The following is a 19275-nucleotide window of genomic DNA, read 5'->3' as shown; positions in this document are numbered from 1 at the left end:
TCGCAGTACCATGAATTCAGATAAAGCAAAAAAAACAACAAAAATGGATTGCTGTCACCTGAATGTCGCCGCATTGCTCAGGTCGAATCCAGCTTCATCAATGAAAATGTATTCATGAGGCTGTGCAGCTCCATCCATGGCCAAGATTCTCTGAAAAAAAGGGGAACATGTCACTGTACTACAGTGCTACACATACAGCACCCTCACCCCATCACACAGGTACCTGTGTAGCTCTCAGAATAGATCCATGTGGTACTGATATGGTACATATTCAGCTGCTACTGGACTTCACCAATACTCTATTGTAAATGTAAGGGACAGTTACACGTACCCGTACATATTCAGCTCGAAGTCCTTTGACCCTGTCACTGTTCCTCTCGAATGGGACTCTGTAGAGCTGCTTCATGGTGATGCTGTGTTTACCCAAGATGCGTCTGATGGTGGTGATGCTCACATGGTCTATGTTGCTGAACACTCGCCTGTCTGCAAGTATTTTCCGTCGTAGCTGGTGGAGACGGATGGCATTGTCTGCCCTCACTAGGTCCACAACAGCAAGTTCCTGCCGTTGTGTGAACAGGCGTTGGCGTCCTCCCCCAGAAGGTCTTCGAGTCATTCTAGAGGAATACAACCACATATTGTCATCGGTTTGCTTATTTTTCTTACAGTACTTCACTGTATGTACTGTGTCATCCACTGTACAACACTGTACTTCAATATAAGTAATCATGGTATGTTTCACAGAAACTACCACTTTGGCTGCAAAAGGAGCATTAGCACCCCGTACACTTGATATGGTAATGTGATATACTGTAGAACAGTGCTATAAAACCATCTGAGTAGAGCAGAAGGTATGGAGGTGAAGACATACCTGTTTTCTAGTCGGAATGTTCGTATTACAGATGCCACTGTGAAGCGGCTTAGATGTGGGTGGACTCTCTGCCCAGCTTCCCTCATAGTCAGGCCGTGGTTGATGACATGGTCCACCAAAGTTGCTCTTATTTCATCAGAAATATGGGTCCGTTCATGGCCTCTTCGGCCTTCTCCTCCTCTTCCTCCTCCTCCTCTACCTCTTCATCTTCCTCTTGCTCTCCCTCCATCCATGCTTGCAAAGTTCTTGAAATGGCTACGCTGAGGGCTTTTTGTAGTTGGCTAATTGGTGTTCGGTTTTGCAAGTACGTGCCTTCAGGTGTGTATTTGAGTGGTTGCAATTATCCGATGTGTTTTGTATTTTGGATACATGTGTTTTCCGAATGGCACCCTGAGATTTCATTTTGTGAGCGAAGTGTCTTATGTATGAAATAGAGTGTAGCATGCAGGACCATGTGTGTTGCATAAAGGGGTAGGTGTGTTGCATAAAGGAGTAGGAGTGTTGCATAATTGGTACTGGGGTGCAAAGCAGCGCTTTTGTTTAAGGTAGGGGTACATGTGTTTGAGGTATGGTAACAAAAGCTTCACGTTGTGTTACTTTAGTCTGAGCATGGGTTTATAGTGTTCAAGCAACGGGCAAAAACTGTAACAGTACCACATTTGAATCCAGCGAGCTCTTTAAAAAGACTGGTTCTTTCAAAAAAGGCTCTAAATACATCCTGCTCAGCTAGGAATTTGATTTTAAACACCTGTGGTAATGGGACAGAAAACACCTGAATTCAAAGAGGTGCGACCCAAATACTTTTAGCCATATACTGTATGTATTGCATATTTTTGTCTTCCTACCTTCACCTCCAAACAGTCGCAGCAGATGACTGCCCCCCTCCCTAAACCTGGTTCTGCAGGATCTTTCTTCCTGCTTAAAGGGAGTTTTTCCTTCCTGCTGTCACCAACTGCTTGCTCATAGGGGGTCATGTGATTGCTGAGGGTTTCTCTGTATTATTGAAGGGTGCCTGCCTTACAATAAAGCACCTTGAGGTGGCTATTGTTGTGATTTGGTGTTATATAAATAAAATTGAATTAAAATGAATTTTAACTCATCTGTATTTTTGACTCCACAGACTTCATTCCAACCCTGCGAACGCTGCTGGCACACCCAGTCTATCTGGCCTACCTGTGCGTGACAATCATTCAGCTGAACTCTCTCATCGGCATGGTCACTTACAAGCCCAAGTACATTGAGCAGCACTTCAGACAATCAGCTTCAAAGGCCAACTTTCTGATGGGTATGGTACATGTTTCATGAACATTGTGCCGTTATATAAATTATTAGTGTGTTACACTTGAAAATGATCACAGACGACTAGGGAAAGCTTTCCAGCTTGTTTCATATTGTATGGGAGAAAAAGGACTCGGACGTCCCTTGTTTGATCAAATGAATTCTGGCGTCAAGTATGGAAACGGCGTTATAATGCAGGAATCATGTGTTTAACATGGTAATTATTACAGATTTATGGGCTTTCTGTCCATTCAGCGTTACCCTCCTCCTTCTTTGCTTTTACATTTGTTGGATGAAGCAGAAATAGAACTTCAGGGAGTGGATCTTGTTAGAGAAAGGAGAGCTGGGTTAGCTATATTCTAATTCAATCCACTAACAGCCACAGCTGCAGAGACTGGAGCTTTGTGAATATGAGAACTACTTTGCACATGAAATAAAATATCTAATGAAGTTCATAGCGTAAAATGAAAATATCTAGGTTCATGTGGTCTCATCAAGGGAGATGCCTGTGCTGACCAGACTGGCTGCATATGAAAGAGAATGTAATATTAGTGACCAGAGCTAATGACATGGATATAGATAAAAGACCATGTCTCCACATTGATGTTAAATAAAGCTATAAAAAGATAAAAAGCAGGGTTCTTTTTTGATCATGGTAACTTGGAACTAGTGTAGGGTTATTTTACCTCCGGAGCTGCCTCACTTGCAAGGTAGGATAAGCAGGTGTCTGAAAAACAATAGTGAAGCTTTGATGAAAAATTTAAAATGTTACCGTCATTCATTGTTCGAATCCTCATCTAGCCTTTTAAACAGCATCTAATTAATCATGTGCTTTGCTGTTTCCTTTAATCTCAGGTGTGATAAATATCCCAGCTGTGGCACTGGGGATGTTTTCTGGAGGTCTGCTGATGAAGAGGCTGAAGCTGAACATCATGGGAGCAGCCAAGTTCGCCTTTGGCACATCCCTTATAGGTTACATCCTGTCACTGTTCTTCTTCGCAATGAGTTGTGAGAATGCCAAGGTGGCCGGGGTGACACTTTCATATGACAAGTGAGTCAGAGGCGATTATATGATGTGTCGAGGTTAATGGCTACTTGTTTGGAAAATGTATTTTTCCTCCAAACTATTAAACGCAGCAGAGTTAGCCATCTAATATTTGAATGATTCCTCACTATGGTGGCTGAAAGCAACACATTATTTAAATGTTTCATATCATGCATCAGAGTTGATTGCTATGTTTTTTGGCATTTCTCAAAAAAGAGGATTTCTCAAAAAAGAAAATGTATGATAAAAGTCCATTTAATCATGAGGATGTCGACTCATATTTAAGCAGAACTGGCAACATTTCCATGGAGCTGCATATAAAGGAGCACGAGGTACCCTTTTGTTAAGCATATTTGGGAACCAGTAGGTGATTACAAGCTGAAACCAACACAAAATCATCCTCTGGGTTTGCCTAATAATGCATGTCAGTATTCAGACACAGCTGAAGTGACACTGCTGAGATGAAAAGTTAAAAGTAGCCAGAGGGGTGCAGCGTGCTAATTAGTCCATGCAGCGAATGTGCCGAAACTCGAAAACCAATTTAAAAACCAAACACTGCATGCGGTAAATAAAATATGGAATTTCCTAATGCTCAGCAACTTGCTTATTTAGTTTCATAAATGAATGAGGATTGCTCTGGCGCCAGTCATTTTTGAAGACACTGATGATTGGAAATATGCACGTTTGACTGTGTTTATTTGAAGCAGTAATATTTCATCTTATTACAGATTACATTGTCACCGTATAAAAAGGGGGTTGCTTGTAGTGATGAATCTAGAGAGAACTGTGGGAATTAAATCTGCAGCTTACTTAACAGTCTGAGCTCAAGATATAGTCTGAATCTTACTGTGTAAACTAGGTGGTGACGATTTAGGAAATAAACAGCAGGATATTCCTCTCAGGAGATGATGGACCAAAAAATCCACCAAAAAAACTGACCTACATTTGTCTGTAGGCCAGGAAGAGTGACTGAATATGCTGCACTTTGCTAACAAATTTGCCATATCACCTTGATAACGTATGTCTAATGTATCCCTAGAAACTCAAAATCCATAACAAATATATACAAAATTGTAAATAAGTGTATTTGTTTCTGAGTTGTACTTCTTTCTTATCATCTATCTTCCAGCATCGAAAAGATATCGTATGATAAGCACCCGCTCTTCACAGACTGCAACTCAAAGTGCGTTTGTTCATCGAGCGACTGGGACCCAGTCTGCGGTGAGAACGGCATCACATATGTTTCTCCGTGTCTGGCTGGCTGCACCACCTCTGCTGGCTCAGGAAAAAACACAGTAAGTTTACAAGCGGCTCAGAAAGTAAATACTGTACAACCAGAATCGGTTGGAAATTATGAGGCAAAAAACTTTGTTAGTGTCTCGTCTGTTTTAAAACTTGGAGTAGTCTTATATCCCAACTGCGTAACCTTGGCTGGCTCAGAAAAACATGCATTTTTCTCGGAAGTGGGTTTCTACGTTTCATTTGGATTACACACTGTTTTGCCATAAAAGTCATTTGGCGTGAACTTCAAGGCATAATTCTCTCTCTTTTTTTTAAACTAAATGTTACTGAGAAGAGATCTTCTGTCACTCATTCATGACTGTGCATTCATTTATTCTCCATTGTGAGAATGAATACAGTTTTCATGAGAAAACATCGTAAAACTTGCCCACAGCTGGTTTAAAGAGAAAGATACATGCTTTAATATGAGAAAATAACAAAATGAGTTGTACAATCTTCTATTCCTGTATACTTAACCAATATAAGATAAAAAATAAGAATAAGACACTAATTTCATTGCATCAAATTGAATTGCTGGTAAAATCTCAAACGTGATCAGTGATCTGGAACCAGGCTATGTCGGTCTTTACGGCTCATGGCTGGTTTTTAAAAGGGGACTTTTTATGCTAATTCTTGCACTTTATTAAATTAACTTTACATGATTCACATTCATGGATGTTTCTGTCTGAAATAGGCAATTTTAGCTCCTCTCCCCTTAAGGCCACTCTGACCATATTAAGGAAATCCCCTCTCTTTGACGTCATGCTTTCGGCTTTTGGTGATGACTTGCACATGCGCAGACCTTTGGCAGTGTTTAAATGATCCTCCGCCCTTGTGAAACTATATTAATTATGATAAGTCTACTTTAATTGTTATTTATTGATTAGTGCAGATATCAAGAAAGGGTATTCACAGTTTTGATGACTAAGTGCTGTTTTAGGGAGCAAGCATGTGACTGAGGGCCTTTAAGGGAAGCCCACACAGCCAGTGCTTTCAAGCACTGGCTGTGTGGGCTCTCCAAGGTTCACACATGAACCTTGGAGAGTTTCATGAGAATTAGATTTGGATATTTTCCACTGTTCCTTTTTCTAACATGTAGCACACAGCAGGAAATAGTCCACTTAGTTTAGGCCAGAGAGTTCCTTACACAGTGGAGGCAGCCTCTCTAAATCGCTGTACACAATCTTTTACATTAATTTGGTTGCTTACTTCCTGGGTATTATTTGCCTGTATATGATTGTCTTTATTTAAAGAAAGTTTGATTGACTAAAGGCTTGTGCTTTTTTGTACTGGTTTGAAGTTTTCTGTTAATCAGTAAGGGAGTTTTATTTAAACCAGCTAAATTCAAAATGAGGGAGTTTAATGCTAGATTTACTAAACTGCTTAAAACTGTCTTATGGTGTAAAAATGTTGCGACAAGTTAGTTAAGTCAAGTTAATTTATTTATTAGCACATTTTAAAACAACACAGGTTGGCCAAAGTGCTTTACAGCTAAATAGAATAAAACAGCAGGGAAATAGAGAAATAACAAGAAAAGCAAGAACCAAAAAGAAAAGAAACGTGTCAAAACTCAGTCAAAATTAAACACTAGTGAGTAAAGGCGTGTCTTTAAGTGAGTTTTAAACATCTCAAGGGTTGCAGAGGTGCTAATTTGAAGAGGCTAACTGTTGCAAAGTTTAGGTTTGACTACAGCAAAGGCCTGGCCTGCTCTGTGTTTAAAGATCTATTAGGAATAGTTAAAATAGGAATAGTTCAAAGTCCAGAAAGGTAAGAGGATGCTAAAGTCCATTTAGTGACTTAAAAACAAGTAATAAAATGTTAAAATCTGTTCTACTGGAAGTCAGCATAAGGAAGCCAAAAGTCAGCATCTAAAAAACATGGACAGAGTTGTGCAGCATCCCAAATCAATAACTGAATATTGACTTGAACAGTGTCCACTTTTATGCACATAGCACTGTTATTGTCCCAGGGGTTGTATTTGAGAAATAACATGCCGTGTATCACTTTTTCCATTAAACATGACCTGTGCCAGTATGTCTGAATGGTAATTCTCACTATTTATTGTATTTTTATACAGCGACATTGTTTTTGCACCTCGTGTTTTGCAAAATCTTTCTGCACTTTTCCTATAAAAAAGACATGAAAGACTACTATCATCTTTTGATTTGGATATAAATGTAGTTTGCAATTCTATGCATACAGGCTAGTGACAAAATAAAGGAAAACCCTCTCTGAACTCCCTCTATCTCAGTAAGGTGTTGGGCAACAATGCTTTGACACACACACGCACACTGGTTTTTCCATTAATTTGTCTGTAGTTGTCTGTGTCTAGCTATATGGTCATATGTGTGGAATATGCGTGTCTCTCCAGGTCTTCTCTAACTGTTCCTGTGTCGGTGTGGCTGGTAACTATACGGCCAGTACAGGTCACTGCCCTCAAAAGGACGACTGTGACAGGATGTTCCCGTACTTCCTGGCTCTCTCTGTCATCACTTCCTTTATCATCTCTCTTGGGGGGACACCAGGATACATGCTTCTTATCAGGTCAGATTAAATTTAAGGCATATAATGAGAAAGGATCTTGAAATAACTACATTATCCCTGTATTCGTATTAGCATTTATATCAAGCCTCAATTTCAAACTTTTAGAACTGTCTATTTAAGGTGGTACAAGAAGCATTTCTTGTACTGTTTAGTATTTTCCTTACCTTGAAATCCCCACACACCTGGGTTTGGGATAACAGTGGACAATTGGGAGGTTCACTCAAAGGACAGCCAACATTTCCTTGCCAGTATTTTGCTCGAAAGTGTGGCTTGTTGAGGCTGTGCCCCGCCTGGCATGCAGACAAACAGCGGTCGAAACAGCAAAGACAAAAAAACTTTGGTCATGATGAACATTTTTCCATTGCCGCACACAGAAACACGGAAATACTAACATCTTGAACCAATTCAGATTTAATAAAATGTTGTTATACTAATTAATCAGCATGTACACGGAGTTGTGCCTTGTGACTTTGAGCACAGACTTCCTGCAGCCATCTCTGCAGCATGAGTCTGTAGCCAATATAAATAAATATTAGGGGTGCAACGATATTCGTATCGATATTGAACCGTTCGATACAGTGCTTTCGGTTCGGTACGCATATGTATCGAACAATACAACATTTGTAATTTATTTTATCAATTTTCCTTCTGACCATGCTGTCTGTGTTGAGCGCTCAGTGCAGTGGCGGCTGGCCCATAGGGGGCGCTCGGGCTCCGCCCCCCCAAATGTGGAGGAGTAAAAATATATATTTTTAAAAAATTCATCAATGATAGTTTTACTATGTGTGTGCCCATATACAGCCAGGCGTATTTTAACATTTTCACCAGCTGACTCATTAAAGTTCAACCAACAAACGGTGTTTTTCTTCTTCTGGGGCGCTCGTCAAAGCGCCCTTGATATGCAGCGAAATAGCCTATCATTAAATGGTTGCCAGGGGAAAATAATAAATATTTGACCTATCAGCGTCGCTGAATTAAATGGTTTGGGGGCGCTTAAAATTGCGCCCCTGCAGAAAACGCGCGAAGATTTGCTGTTCTAGAATTTTACCTCAGTCAGTAGCCTAAGTGAGCTATAAGGTCAGAGAGAGACGATGGCAGCGGTATTGTTAACGGTTGAGGCACAGCCTCCCCCAAATTCGGTTAGATCGCTTCTAACCTACCCTTTTGCCAGAAGGACAATGGCAGAAAAACTGCAAGTTAAAGAGTTGGGACCTGACAAGCCCGAAATTCAACTAACCCAGGCAACGAAGGAGAAGTCAAAAGCATACAACAGGACTTTTTGTCGGAGTTGGTTCCAGCGCAAGTCGTGGCTGACAGGCTGTGGAACAGCTAATGCACTTTTTTGTTTCCCGTGCATACTGTTCAAAAGTGACAAGTGTGATTTGACGTGGACACAATCTGGACAAACCGACTTAAAGCACCTCTCCGAACAATCAAGAAACATGAAAGCTCACGAGTTCATATGGACAACAGTGTAAAGCTAGCTGTGCTAGGGAAAACTAGCATAGCAGCGCAGCTAGATGATGGACATCGGATTGCTTTAAGAAGGCACAACGAAGAGGTAGATAAAAACCGTCATATTTTATCTAAAATCATCGATTGTATTAAGTTTTGTGGTGCTTTTGAGCTAGCAATGCGGGGACATGATGAAAGTGATTCCTCAGACAATCCAGGGATTTTTAGAGGTTTAGTCAACTTGATGGCATCAATTGAAAAAAAAATCTGTTCATGTTCATTTTTACAAATCTATACAAATGGCCAGAATATGGTTGTTCATTTTTACAAATCTATACAAATGGCCAGAATATGGTTGTTCATTTTAAATTTAAATTTAAATTGTGTTGTTTGATGTACTCATTAAATGGGTCATTTTAGTCGATATCATAAAAATTGCCCCCCCTGAGATTTTTTTCAGGAGCCGCCACTGGCTCAGTGAATCTGTGTTCGACTACTCCGCCTAGGCTGCACTGTCGAGGGGAGATCCACTGAGAGCTCAACACAGACAGCATAGTCAGAAGGAAGAGCGCAGGGCAAGCTAGCGAGACAGAAGTTAAGCTCTCCTTGCAACAGGCAAATTGAACGTCATTCAGATCTGGCGTTTGGAATTATTTTGGTTTTCATGTGATGTATGACCCTGAAGGTAAGCGAGTCATGGACTAAAGTAAAACAGTATGTTGAATGTGCCATGCAATGCTCAATTACATTGGTGTGAACTAGTGTGTTAGCGCAGTTAGCTCGTTAACGTGTTGGCCGTCTAGCCCCATGCACGGAGTGATCGGCGGTAGCTCGTTAACGGAGATTTGCCGTGTTGTGGCGTTAAGGTCATTTCAACGAGATTAACCTGAAAGCACTAGTGGTAGTGATGGGTCGTTCGCGAACGAAATGGCTCTTAGAGCCGGCTCTTTGACGTGAACGACGCGAGCCGGCTCCTTATCGCGAGCCGTCACGTGGTTTTTTTTTTTTTTTTTCTTTCTCTCAGCCTCTCTCTCGCACTTTTTTTCCGCTTCACTCTGCACGCGAGCCTTGTGCTTTACGCTGGGCAGAGGGGGGAGGGGCGGTAGTTACACTCAGTAGCACAGGAACAGAGCCAGAGAGAGAGAAAGAGAGGCAGGGACAACAACATTAGAAAGGTATAGTAATCATCCACAACTATTTTCAGTTGCAGATGATAAAGGATTGAGAAAGTTTATTCATGCAGGTCCATATGACAGAGAATATGCATGTTCTTTTAGTTTTCATATTATAATTTATATTTAATTGTGTTGTGGTTTGCAGTGTTTTGTGTTCTTTTCACTTTAAATTTGTGAAAGGAAAAAGCTGAAAATGTAAATAGTTAAAACTTGAAATGTGAATAGTTGATTTTTGTATTATATGATTTATTTATTACATTTTATGTGGAGTGAATAAATAAAAGTATATTTACGGTGGCCCCTAGAGACAAAGCACATACAAACTTCAAATCACGTACGAACTCTGAAGCATGTACAAACTCCAAAACACGTAAAAACACGTACGAACTCCAAAACACGTAAAAACTCCAAAAACACGTAAAAACACGTACAAACTCCGAAGCACGTAAAAACTCAGAAGCATATAAAAACTCAGAAGCACATAAAAACTCAAAACACGTACAAAAGACAACAGAAGTGCTCCAGGATGCTGGGCGCAGTGTTGAGCCTTTGTTATCTTGTGGCTACACAAGCCAGCAAGTACCAACGACCGGATTTGGTGTGTGGTAATAACAGGTAAATGAACTTTTTTTTAAATTATTTGAATATATATATGAGTGCCTGTGTATAAATATACAAACAATACACACATGCTTTCAATTGTGTAATTTAAGTGATCTAGTAGCTCTGCTTTGGAAGTTCAGTTCATGCTAGAAATGTGTTTTGGAGTTTGTACGTGTTTTGTCTCTAGGGGCCACCGCATATATTTATATATAAACATATATAAATAAAACCACTTGTTTTTACGTTAGTAATTCCTTTTGTGCATAATTTTATATTATTGTTAATAATAAATTAATTAAAGCAACAAAACAACCTGAAGAGCCGGTTCGGAGCCGAAAGAGCCGGCTCTTTTTAGTGAGCCGAACCGAAAGAGCCGGCTCTCTAAAAAGAGCCGGAAATCCCATCACTAACTAGTGGGAACACAACGAATATGACTGCACATTTACGCGACATCATCCTAGTGCAAAGACAAAAACAACAAGCATGCTACTAACTTTAGCCGAGTCATTTAGACAGCTGTTAGCACAGGATTCTCCTTATGCTGCTGAGAATATAGCCCAGAAGAAGCGGATAGTATAGCTTTTATTTTGGAAAGAGCCATTTCTCTGTAATAAACTCTCTTTTCCAAAGATGAGTGATTCCTCAATCAGATACAGGGCTTGCAATATCGCTAGCCCGACATCCCGGAGCTAGCGATTTTTTCAGTCGGGCTACCAAAATCTATCTCTTCCCTGCCCGTCGGGCTATTGTAGGAAAAATATATGTCAATGCTTCTGCATTCTTTCGGAAATGTAGCTGGGTAATTATGTCATTGGCATCGGTGAGCCACTGTCAATATGTGACATATTGAAATCGCGTTTGAATTTGCGCTTGTTTTTTTGCTTTCACTTTGCAATCGTGCGAACTGTGTATAGAGAGCGACAGCACTGATCTGTGAGTGATGATAATTTGTGCACCAATTCCTCTGACATCGTCTTATTAATCGTTAGCTTACTATGCAAACATGACAAGTGAAATCTCCCGCAGCTTAAACATGTGAGAGGTTGATCGCGCAGAGAATCGCTGAGCTTATGTGAGTGAGTGTGTAAAAGCATTTCAGTTCTGCTGAGCCAAATAAGACAGGTCAGGGTGAAGAAGTGACAGCCAAAGAAAAGCTTACCACAAAACGGAGAAGTTATGACAAATGAGACTATAAGGCAAAAAGAAAGTGCAGCTTTATGGTTTCATGGACAAAAGAATTTCTGTGGCTGCAATATGATGAGCTAAATAACCAGGGCTGCACATAAGTGGTCCGCAGGTGCGCATTCGCTGTCAAAATAAAAAACACGCACAAGGGTTAGGGTTAAATTTAAAAACTGTACTTTTGAGTTAAAATATATATTTATAATTTTAATAAATGACAAATTAAAAATGCATGAACATTTTTTGTATCGAAAAAATATCGAACCGTGACACCAAAGTATCGAACCGAACCGAACCGTGAATTTTGTGTATCGTTGCACCCCTAATAAATATATAAATCAATATTTAAAAAATCTGTTTTCTAATTGATAAAGAAAAATCTGTAGATTTTGGTGATCTCTAATAATTAATATAGGTCATTATTACAGTTTTTGTTTTCTCATATGAGATATGAGATAATAAAAAGAATATGTTGACAAAGCACATTCGTGAGCAAATCACATAGTGACAATGACACGCTTCTGCAAAAACAAAGCCTAAATTACAGAAAGCTAGTATTGAATTACTTTATATTGTGAACATCCATGTGGGAGTGTTTGGACTGATAGAAAAAGTCCAAAATCTATGTCATCATGCACATTTTCCAAATCTATCCGATGGACTGGATTCGAGTCTTTGCCAGGCCGCCTTATGTTTGACATCCCTGAGTTAGACTATAGATGAGGCTTGATACAATAAGCTACACAGAGATGCCCACACAGTCCATCTGAAAAGACCTAATGCTGTACCTGTTGCATGTGCATGTTTTGCATATGAAGGGCATATCATATAATTTGGACTCTTTAGAACAAGCCCTGTACTGTACTACTACTCCTGTAGTAGTTGAGTCAGTCCTAAATGCTTAATGTCATTTGTTGTAGTTACCATTGACTCTTACACAATTTTATACCTGCTTGTTTCACTACTGCAAACTTTGGAGCTTGTTTTCATAAAGCCTTGTATAAACTTCCTGTTATTAGCAGTGGCTGCATACTTGTTTGTGGATTTGTTTGTCTGCCAAACTTATAAAAAAGGGACTTTGTCAAATTAATATTTTAAAAAAACCCAACATTTGTTCTAGTGGTTAGTTGAGAATGACGGTGAGGGCAAATCTTTGCTCTGCTAGTCACAAATGATTTCAGTGACACTGGAAAGTCTAAAACAGATACTGTTACCTTGTTGACATGTCTGATCTCAATGTGTGGAAGCACACGTATCATTGAAAACTATGATATGCTCCTTAGCACACTGGTAATTACCAGTGTCAGTAGACATCAGTTTCCACAATCACATTACTTAGAAAGTGACAGGTGAACATTTTGACCTGCTGATAATAAACTGATTTATTTGATTTATGACAATAACTCTTGAGTGTCAAGTAGACATGTAACAGTAAAATAAATGTAATAATCCAAGACTACGCTTTATAGCAGCTCCCTTGTACCTGTTATATAGTTAATCCTGCCATCTGAAGCCAAAAATGCATTTTAGGCTGTTCTGTGTTCAGTCTTTCCTGAAAGTTGTTCACATGCCTGTGGGATAGCTGTAGGGCCGTTCACTCGGAGAGCCCGCTTGATGATACAAGTAATCTTCTAAGTCTTATCATAGAAGCATTTCCACTCCTGGATCCAATACACTGACACACAACCAGTCTTATTTGTGTACACAAAAACAGCATCAATGTTGTACAGAAACATCTCGCACATCTTCAGGATTTTACCAGAGGTAAAGGTGGTATACAAACCCAAAATCATGTGTCATCAACCAGGCTTCAAATTTTCTGCCACACAGCGGCCTCTGGTGGTTAACTGTGGACTTTACAGTGACATGCTGTGACACATGCATGTGCTAATCATTTATTTTCTGCTTTGTTCTCCCTATAAATCCAACTCGGGTGTGTTTTTCAAGTAAAGAGATTTATGCTAAGGGAATTACACCCTCCTATATGCGAGCACATAAGCACACACTTAACACACAAACGTAGGACCTCTTAAAGCCATGTCAGCTGATCCTGTTGGATTCCAGTGGCCTGGCAGGAATGTAGTGACTTTGCGCTGTGCGTGAATAGTCATCTTATTATTCCTCTGTTCATTTTCAGAGATCAGAAAGACGGTTTAGTTTCCATAGGAATGGTAAAAGTTCTTCTTAACAGGTTTATCAAATGTCATATATTTTGTTGTTTAAGTGGAACAGCTATGGTTTACATTTTGTATTTACATTTACACTCGCTTGAGTAACAGTGGCATTACTTCTGGTGTTACCTAATAGGCTTTTTTTTTTTTTTGTCCAGTAACAATAGAAACTGATTTAAATGATAGTAACCATGTTCTATTTATTTATTTTATTTTATTTATGCAGGTGCATCAAGCCACAGCTGAAATCTTTGGCCCTGGGTTTCCACGCACTGGCAACACGGACCCTTGGTAAGACCTGTTCGGTAGTCGGGAATGTTCTGGGATTTGATCTTGGTTTAACTCTTCCTGAAAACCTTTGCTTTGTTTGTCCAAGTTTAGTCATAAAATGTTTGTTCAGATTTTTCAAAATAGTGTTCGCTGTTACCTGTTGTTTCATTTTTAGGAGACGTGACTGTGAAAAGACTTTGTTTCCTTTGTCTTACAGCAGGGATCCCAGCACCCATTTACTTTGGAGCCATCATTGACACCACATGTCTAAAATGGGGTCAGAAAAGGTGTGGGGGCATAGGAGCCTGTCGAATCTACAACACCACCGCCTACAGGTTGTACTTACACATGTACTATTCAGTCGTTTGTGAATCCCTTTTTTTAATTAGTCCAAACATTCAACATAATGCAGCCTTAAGTGTGACCTTCTGTAGACCAGACTTAATCTCATTTATTTGCTGATGCTTTACTGGAAATACTTTCATTGAGTTTGAACTGAATTAGCAGTAACCTCTTGCCTACCCTACTTCTTTTTTTCTAGTTTTTCTGTAACCCCTGGAAGCTCTACGTGAGACATTATAATTCCTGTTTATAGCTTCCAAATTATGATTATTAAACATTAATAAATATTATCCCATTACCCTAGCTCAATTTTCTGGTACAACTCAACATAGGGAATCTATTGCAGCATTAATAACCAACTCTTGTCTGATGTCTTGCCAAATTTTGCTAATTTTCATCAAATCAATCTTTTTCGTGCCTCTCAGAATAGCATACCTGGGCCTGACTCTGAGCCTACGGACTATCTCCTTTATTATTTGCATCCCGGGCTTCATCCTGCTCAGTCGACAGCTGAAGGAGGAGGAACGAAGCGCCATCCACGGAGCTCTGAGGAACGGTGGAACCGAACTGGAGGTGCTCAGGAAGGAAGAGTTGGTTATTTCTAATTCTGACCAGCCACACCACCCATCAGAGAACAGCACAGATAGGCAGACACGACTTTGACAGAGCCAGCAGAGCTGACGGCCGCATATATACCCACAGTATGTCTCTCACATGAAAACAAGATTTGCAGGGAATCACTTGTTGTCCAGTCATCTCATGTAAAACAGAAATTCTATATTTGTACTGCTGGATGTGTAAAGGCTTTGTAAATCTGACAGAAATTTGATATGACTGAAATATTTCTTGAATGTACATGCTGTTTTTCCTTTTAAGAAAAAAAAAATACAAACACGATATTTTTGAGTTGAAGAAAATATCAGTTAGGAAATGTGACTTGTACAGACTACTGCAAAACAGTACTATTTTAAACACCAGCATTTCAAAAGCTGCCTCTTTAAGATCTTTCTTTCAAAGTTATTCCAGCTGACAGTAGTGTTACAGAACTGAAGAGGTAAAGTGGCCTTATAAACCAGAGGCACAACAGCAAACTGATATGTCCTAAAAAGAAAAATCTGGCCTTTAGAGACCTGAGATATTTTTTTCTCCTTTAAGTGAGTTGTAGAATTGCTCGTTTCAGTAACACTTGGAGGATATTGATATGATGTTTCGGTATGTGCCTCATTCACTCAACTGTTACCTCTTAATGTGTGTTTCAGAGATCTTTAAAAAACAATTTCATTTTACTTTTAAATTTCAGATCATCGGCTCTTTACTCGTTTAGGAAAAAACAATTGATTTTTGCTTTTTACTTAAAAGCCCAAAGTTGTGAGTGTATAGCAGTTTGTTGTTTTTGTGCTTTCTGGATATGAACTTTGGGTCCGTTGATATTCATAATCACTAGAAATGGGAATTGTATTTTAGTGAAATCTGCTTCAGCAAACAGCTCTGCTTTTGTCAAATTCTAGAGCCATGACACTTACCTCTGAGTGGTGCAAATGTTTTAGTTTCACACACACAACTGACTAAAGCTGTTAATAGCTGGTATCAGATCAAATTTGCATCTTACACTTCTCAGTTGGGCTCCCCAGGCTCTGGTATTACAGTTTTTTCTGATTGCTTAAGCACATTTTTTGTAACTATTGGCTAATTTTGCAAACCTCTTCACACAAATAAGAAAACCTGTCACCCAATCATCAAAACATTGTAGTTCTCTTGCAAAAGCAAACACAGCTAGATTAACTCTTCACACCATCGTAAAAATGGTGTTTCCGTATCAAACAGCACACACAAGCCATCATCTACTAAGCACACAATGCGCCAACTGCACACTGATGGTATGAATACAAAACACATCTGGCTTTTGCTTTCTCTGTGCACAAGGTAGGCTATGTCAGTGTGAGCTCATACTTCTGTCATAGATCCATAAGCATAGAGGGATCCAAACTTCAAGTACTGGTGTTTATTCAAACACATCAAAACAAACACAAGTGTTTATTTCCAAGTATAGGATTATTTGAAATCGCTATAATGACTATATGGGTTACTTGGTCTGCAGTGAACATGCTTCCTCTGCCCCCAGCATCTGGTCATCTAGCAATTCTGTAAAGTAACAATTTCCGTATTTTTACATCAATGGTATTGGTGTGTTTCTCATTGGCATATGGCAGTGCTACAAATCTTTGTGCGAAGTGACTGTACTAACCGATTCTCATTTCAAGATGTCCTTATGGTACTTGCTACAGTGTAGCGGCTCGAGTTAGGCTGGACCCGTTGGCCAGCTACCCTCAGGGTCATTCCACGGTTGATGACATGGTCCACTATTGTAGCTCTGATGTCATCAGCAATTCTATTTCTTACTCTTCCTACCCTTCCTCTCCCCCCTCCTCGTCTTCCTCTCCCCCCTCCTCGTCTTCCTCTTGCTCCTCCTTGTCCTTGTCGTCCTCTTCATCCTACTTCTTCACCTCCACGTCCTCTTCCTCGGCCTCCTCTACTTCTCACTCTTTCTGCTCCCTCCATTGTACTCCGCACACACAGCTTACCTGTATTATAGTGCTTAGGCTGATTGCAAAGTGAACTAATTATCTAAAGAAGTTTTCACATGTGAAAGTGTGCCAGACAGTTGGCAAATTAGTGTTAATGATAGCCATACATGTGTATACTTTTGCTAGGAGTGTGTTGGAAATTTGGTAATTGAGTGTTGTGCAGTGAATTGTGCCTACAGTTTTGCAAAGTGTGTGTTACAAAATTGCAAACTGAGTGCAAAGCAGTTTTTGTGCTTTTAGTTTTGCAAACTCAGTGAGTGGTTTTGCTATAAGTCTGAATAGTTTTAGAGATTGTGCTACAGGAATCACAGTTAGGGTTTAAGCATTCAGAAAAAACTGTAAATAACCGTTGTCATGCCTTGGATAAGGCAGAGATTGTATTGTTGCAACACTGATAAAGTACTTACTGTAAAAAAAAAAGGAGAAGAAGAAGAAAACACTGTGTGTGATTGTTGTTGCTGATATGTAAAAGTTCTGTTTCCATCGTCATGCGTTTCACTGGTTGGTGTTTCTACCTTTGTATTCTTTATGTGTGTCTTTATGCCAATGTCACAATTTTATCTCCCCTTTCTTCTCTTAAACATTAACCCCATTTTTGTAAAATCTGACAGTGATTTCTCAGTTGTATGAATCGAGTATGTAGCATTTTTTAAATTTTATACAACTTTTTTTTTAAAGAACTCTTTTTATCCCAGTCTGTCACTGAAATCCTGGACATTTTTTTTTTTTTTTAGCATTTTCTTTCATTGAGAGCAAATGATCAGATATCTGACTGCTTAAACTAGAGCTCTGTTCAGGGATCTGATGAAATTATCTGAGGGTACACTAGCTGCTCTGATGTGATGTTTTGCAATGACTGATGAAGTCGTGATCTCTGGAATGCATTCAAATTCATGCCCAAAGTATTGATATGGTTGAAAGTCGAGTACCGATTATTGAGACTCATCGCAACACTTTTCTTTAGTGCAGCAGTGTACGAGTGTACACTGCTGCCAATCTCTATGATTCAGAAAACAGTTTCCTTCGACCACCCATTTGTGTAATACCAGACGCCCTTAATATGTACATCAGCAGAAAGACTAAATTAGCCCAGTTTAAAATTCAAAACGTGGTAAAGGATTTGACAGACTTTTTAATACAGACACACTTTCCCGGAGTGTTATTTTCTTCGGACAGTTGCAACAGCAGTAAGTGGATCAGACAGTTTCAGTTCAAGCCCATAGAGACTGTTTGATGTGAGATTATTTTCGAGTCTGTAGTTCTCTACTTTCAGCAAATGATAAAGCTTAGGGTGCATCCTACCACTGACACTAAAGTGTATTCAGAAGTATTGATAATGCAAACCCCTCCCCCTGCCCCCCAACACACACACACAAATAAAATACATAAATACAAATATATATTTATACACATATGTCCCTACATGATTGTATATTTTCATGACAAAAAGCATCATCTGACCTGTTATTACAAGTGACAAAAACTTGCCTCAACATCACATGTTGTGGTATTTGTCACTTTCAACGGGAGCTGTGTGTTTTAAGTAATATGCTGGTTTCATAGTTTATAATATTTATAGATAATATTTATAGTAGCATAAACTCTATTGAAAATGAACACTATTTACCATGTAGCTTTTGTATTGCTGTTCTGCTGTGGGCTATCAGCATCTCATCGCTGATGAGAACCTGTAATCTAAATATGGCTTCTGGTTTGGTAGCTTAGGGGACCTTAACTGAAAGTATTTGCTTGATTTGTGGATGGATGAAATTAGGCAAAATTGGGTTTTAAAAACATGTTAAACTGCGTCCTTTAAAAACAGCGTGTGGATTGAAGGAGGATTTCTTGCATTGCACTGCTGTTAGGAATATTCTGAAGTTTCCTGCAACTTTCCACTCAAGTGCCAAATCAGATTTAGTCAGTCCCATTTTTTTATTTTTAGATATCAGGGTGAAGTGATATTGTTCCAGTAACAGAATGTTCAGTGTGACTCAAAAAAGGCATTCAATATAATTTTGCAGTCACCAGTTTTATTTCAAGGTCATGAATTCACGTTTTTCAAAGGAGCCGTGGACCCACAACACACGTACTATTTGGGTAAGTTGCAGCATGAGGTGACTGTGTCATCTTCAGGTTCAGTTTCAGGCTGACAAACTCAGAACGGTGTAGAGAAAGAAAGTCATTATCTCAATAATGTAAGGTCTTTGCTTGCATTAAAGAAATCAGAATGTAAATAATTTTCTTGGATTATTTTTGTAAAATTTCAAGGAATATCTTAAATGAAATATTAAAATAAAGAATTTTAATACCCAATCACATTATGGGTTTTTTGTGATTTGTTTCATTAGCTGGGAAAATGAAAAAAAAAAAAATGGTTGTAGTGCAGGAGGCACACGGACCAGAAGGGAAGTGTGGTCCTGCTCCTGAAATTCAGATAAATGATTAACAGAGTTTGTGTTAAGAAGTCAAAACAAAG

At 39.2% G+C, this 19275-nt stretch overlaps 1 protein-coding gene across 1 annotated transcript in view; it reads left to right on the top strand.

Annotated features, from left to right (window-relative positions):
* LOC146693944 (solute carrier organic anion transporter family member 1C1-like) overlaps positions 1 to 15111 on the top strand; it is a 44898-nt gene extending 29787 nt beyond the window's left edge. The window contains exons 9-15 of the mRNA XM_085429955.1: positions 1989 to 2153; positions 3002 to 3197; positions 4321 to 4486; positions 6844 to 7016; positions 13829 to 13893; positions 14090 to 14207; positions 14640 to 15111. Coding sequence (XP_085286081.1) covers positions 1989 to 2153; positions 3002 to 3197; positions 4321 to 4486; positions 6844 to 7016; positions 13829 to 13893; positions 14090 to 14207; positions 14640 to 14877 — 1121 coding nt within the window. The 3' untranslated portion in view covers positions 14878 to 15111. The remainder of the gene's footprint in view (positions 1 to 1988; positions 2154 to 3001; positions 3198 to 4320; positions 4487 to 6843; positions 7017 to 13828; positions 13894 to 14089; positions 14208 to 14639) is intronic.
* The last annotated feature ends 4164 nt before the right edge of the window (positions 15112 to 19275 follow it).

The sequence above is a fragment of the Copadichromis virginalis genome, linkage group LG14 (genome assembly GCF_057382275.1).
Source record: "Copadichromis virginalis isolate Kocher_CV1m ecotype Utaka linkage group LG14, C_Virginalis_male_GT1.1, whole genome shotgun sequence".
NCBI classification, from domain to species: Eukaryota; Metazoa; Chordata; class Actinopteri; order Cichliformes; family Cichlidae; genus Copadichromis; species Copadichromis virginalis.
The sequence above is the reverse complement of the archived record's forward strand: the minus strand, read 5'-3'. Positions and strand labels throughout refer to the sequence as shown.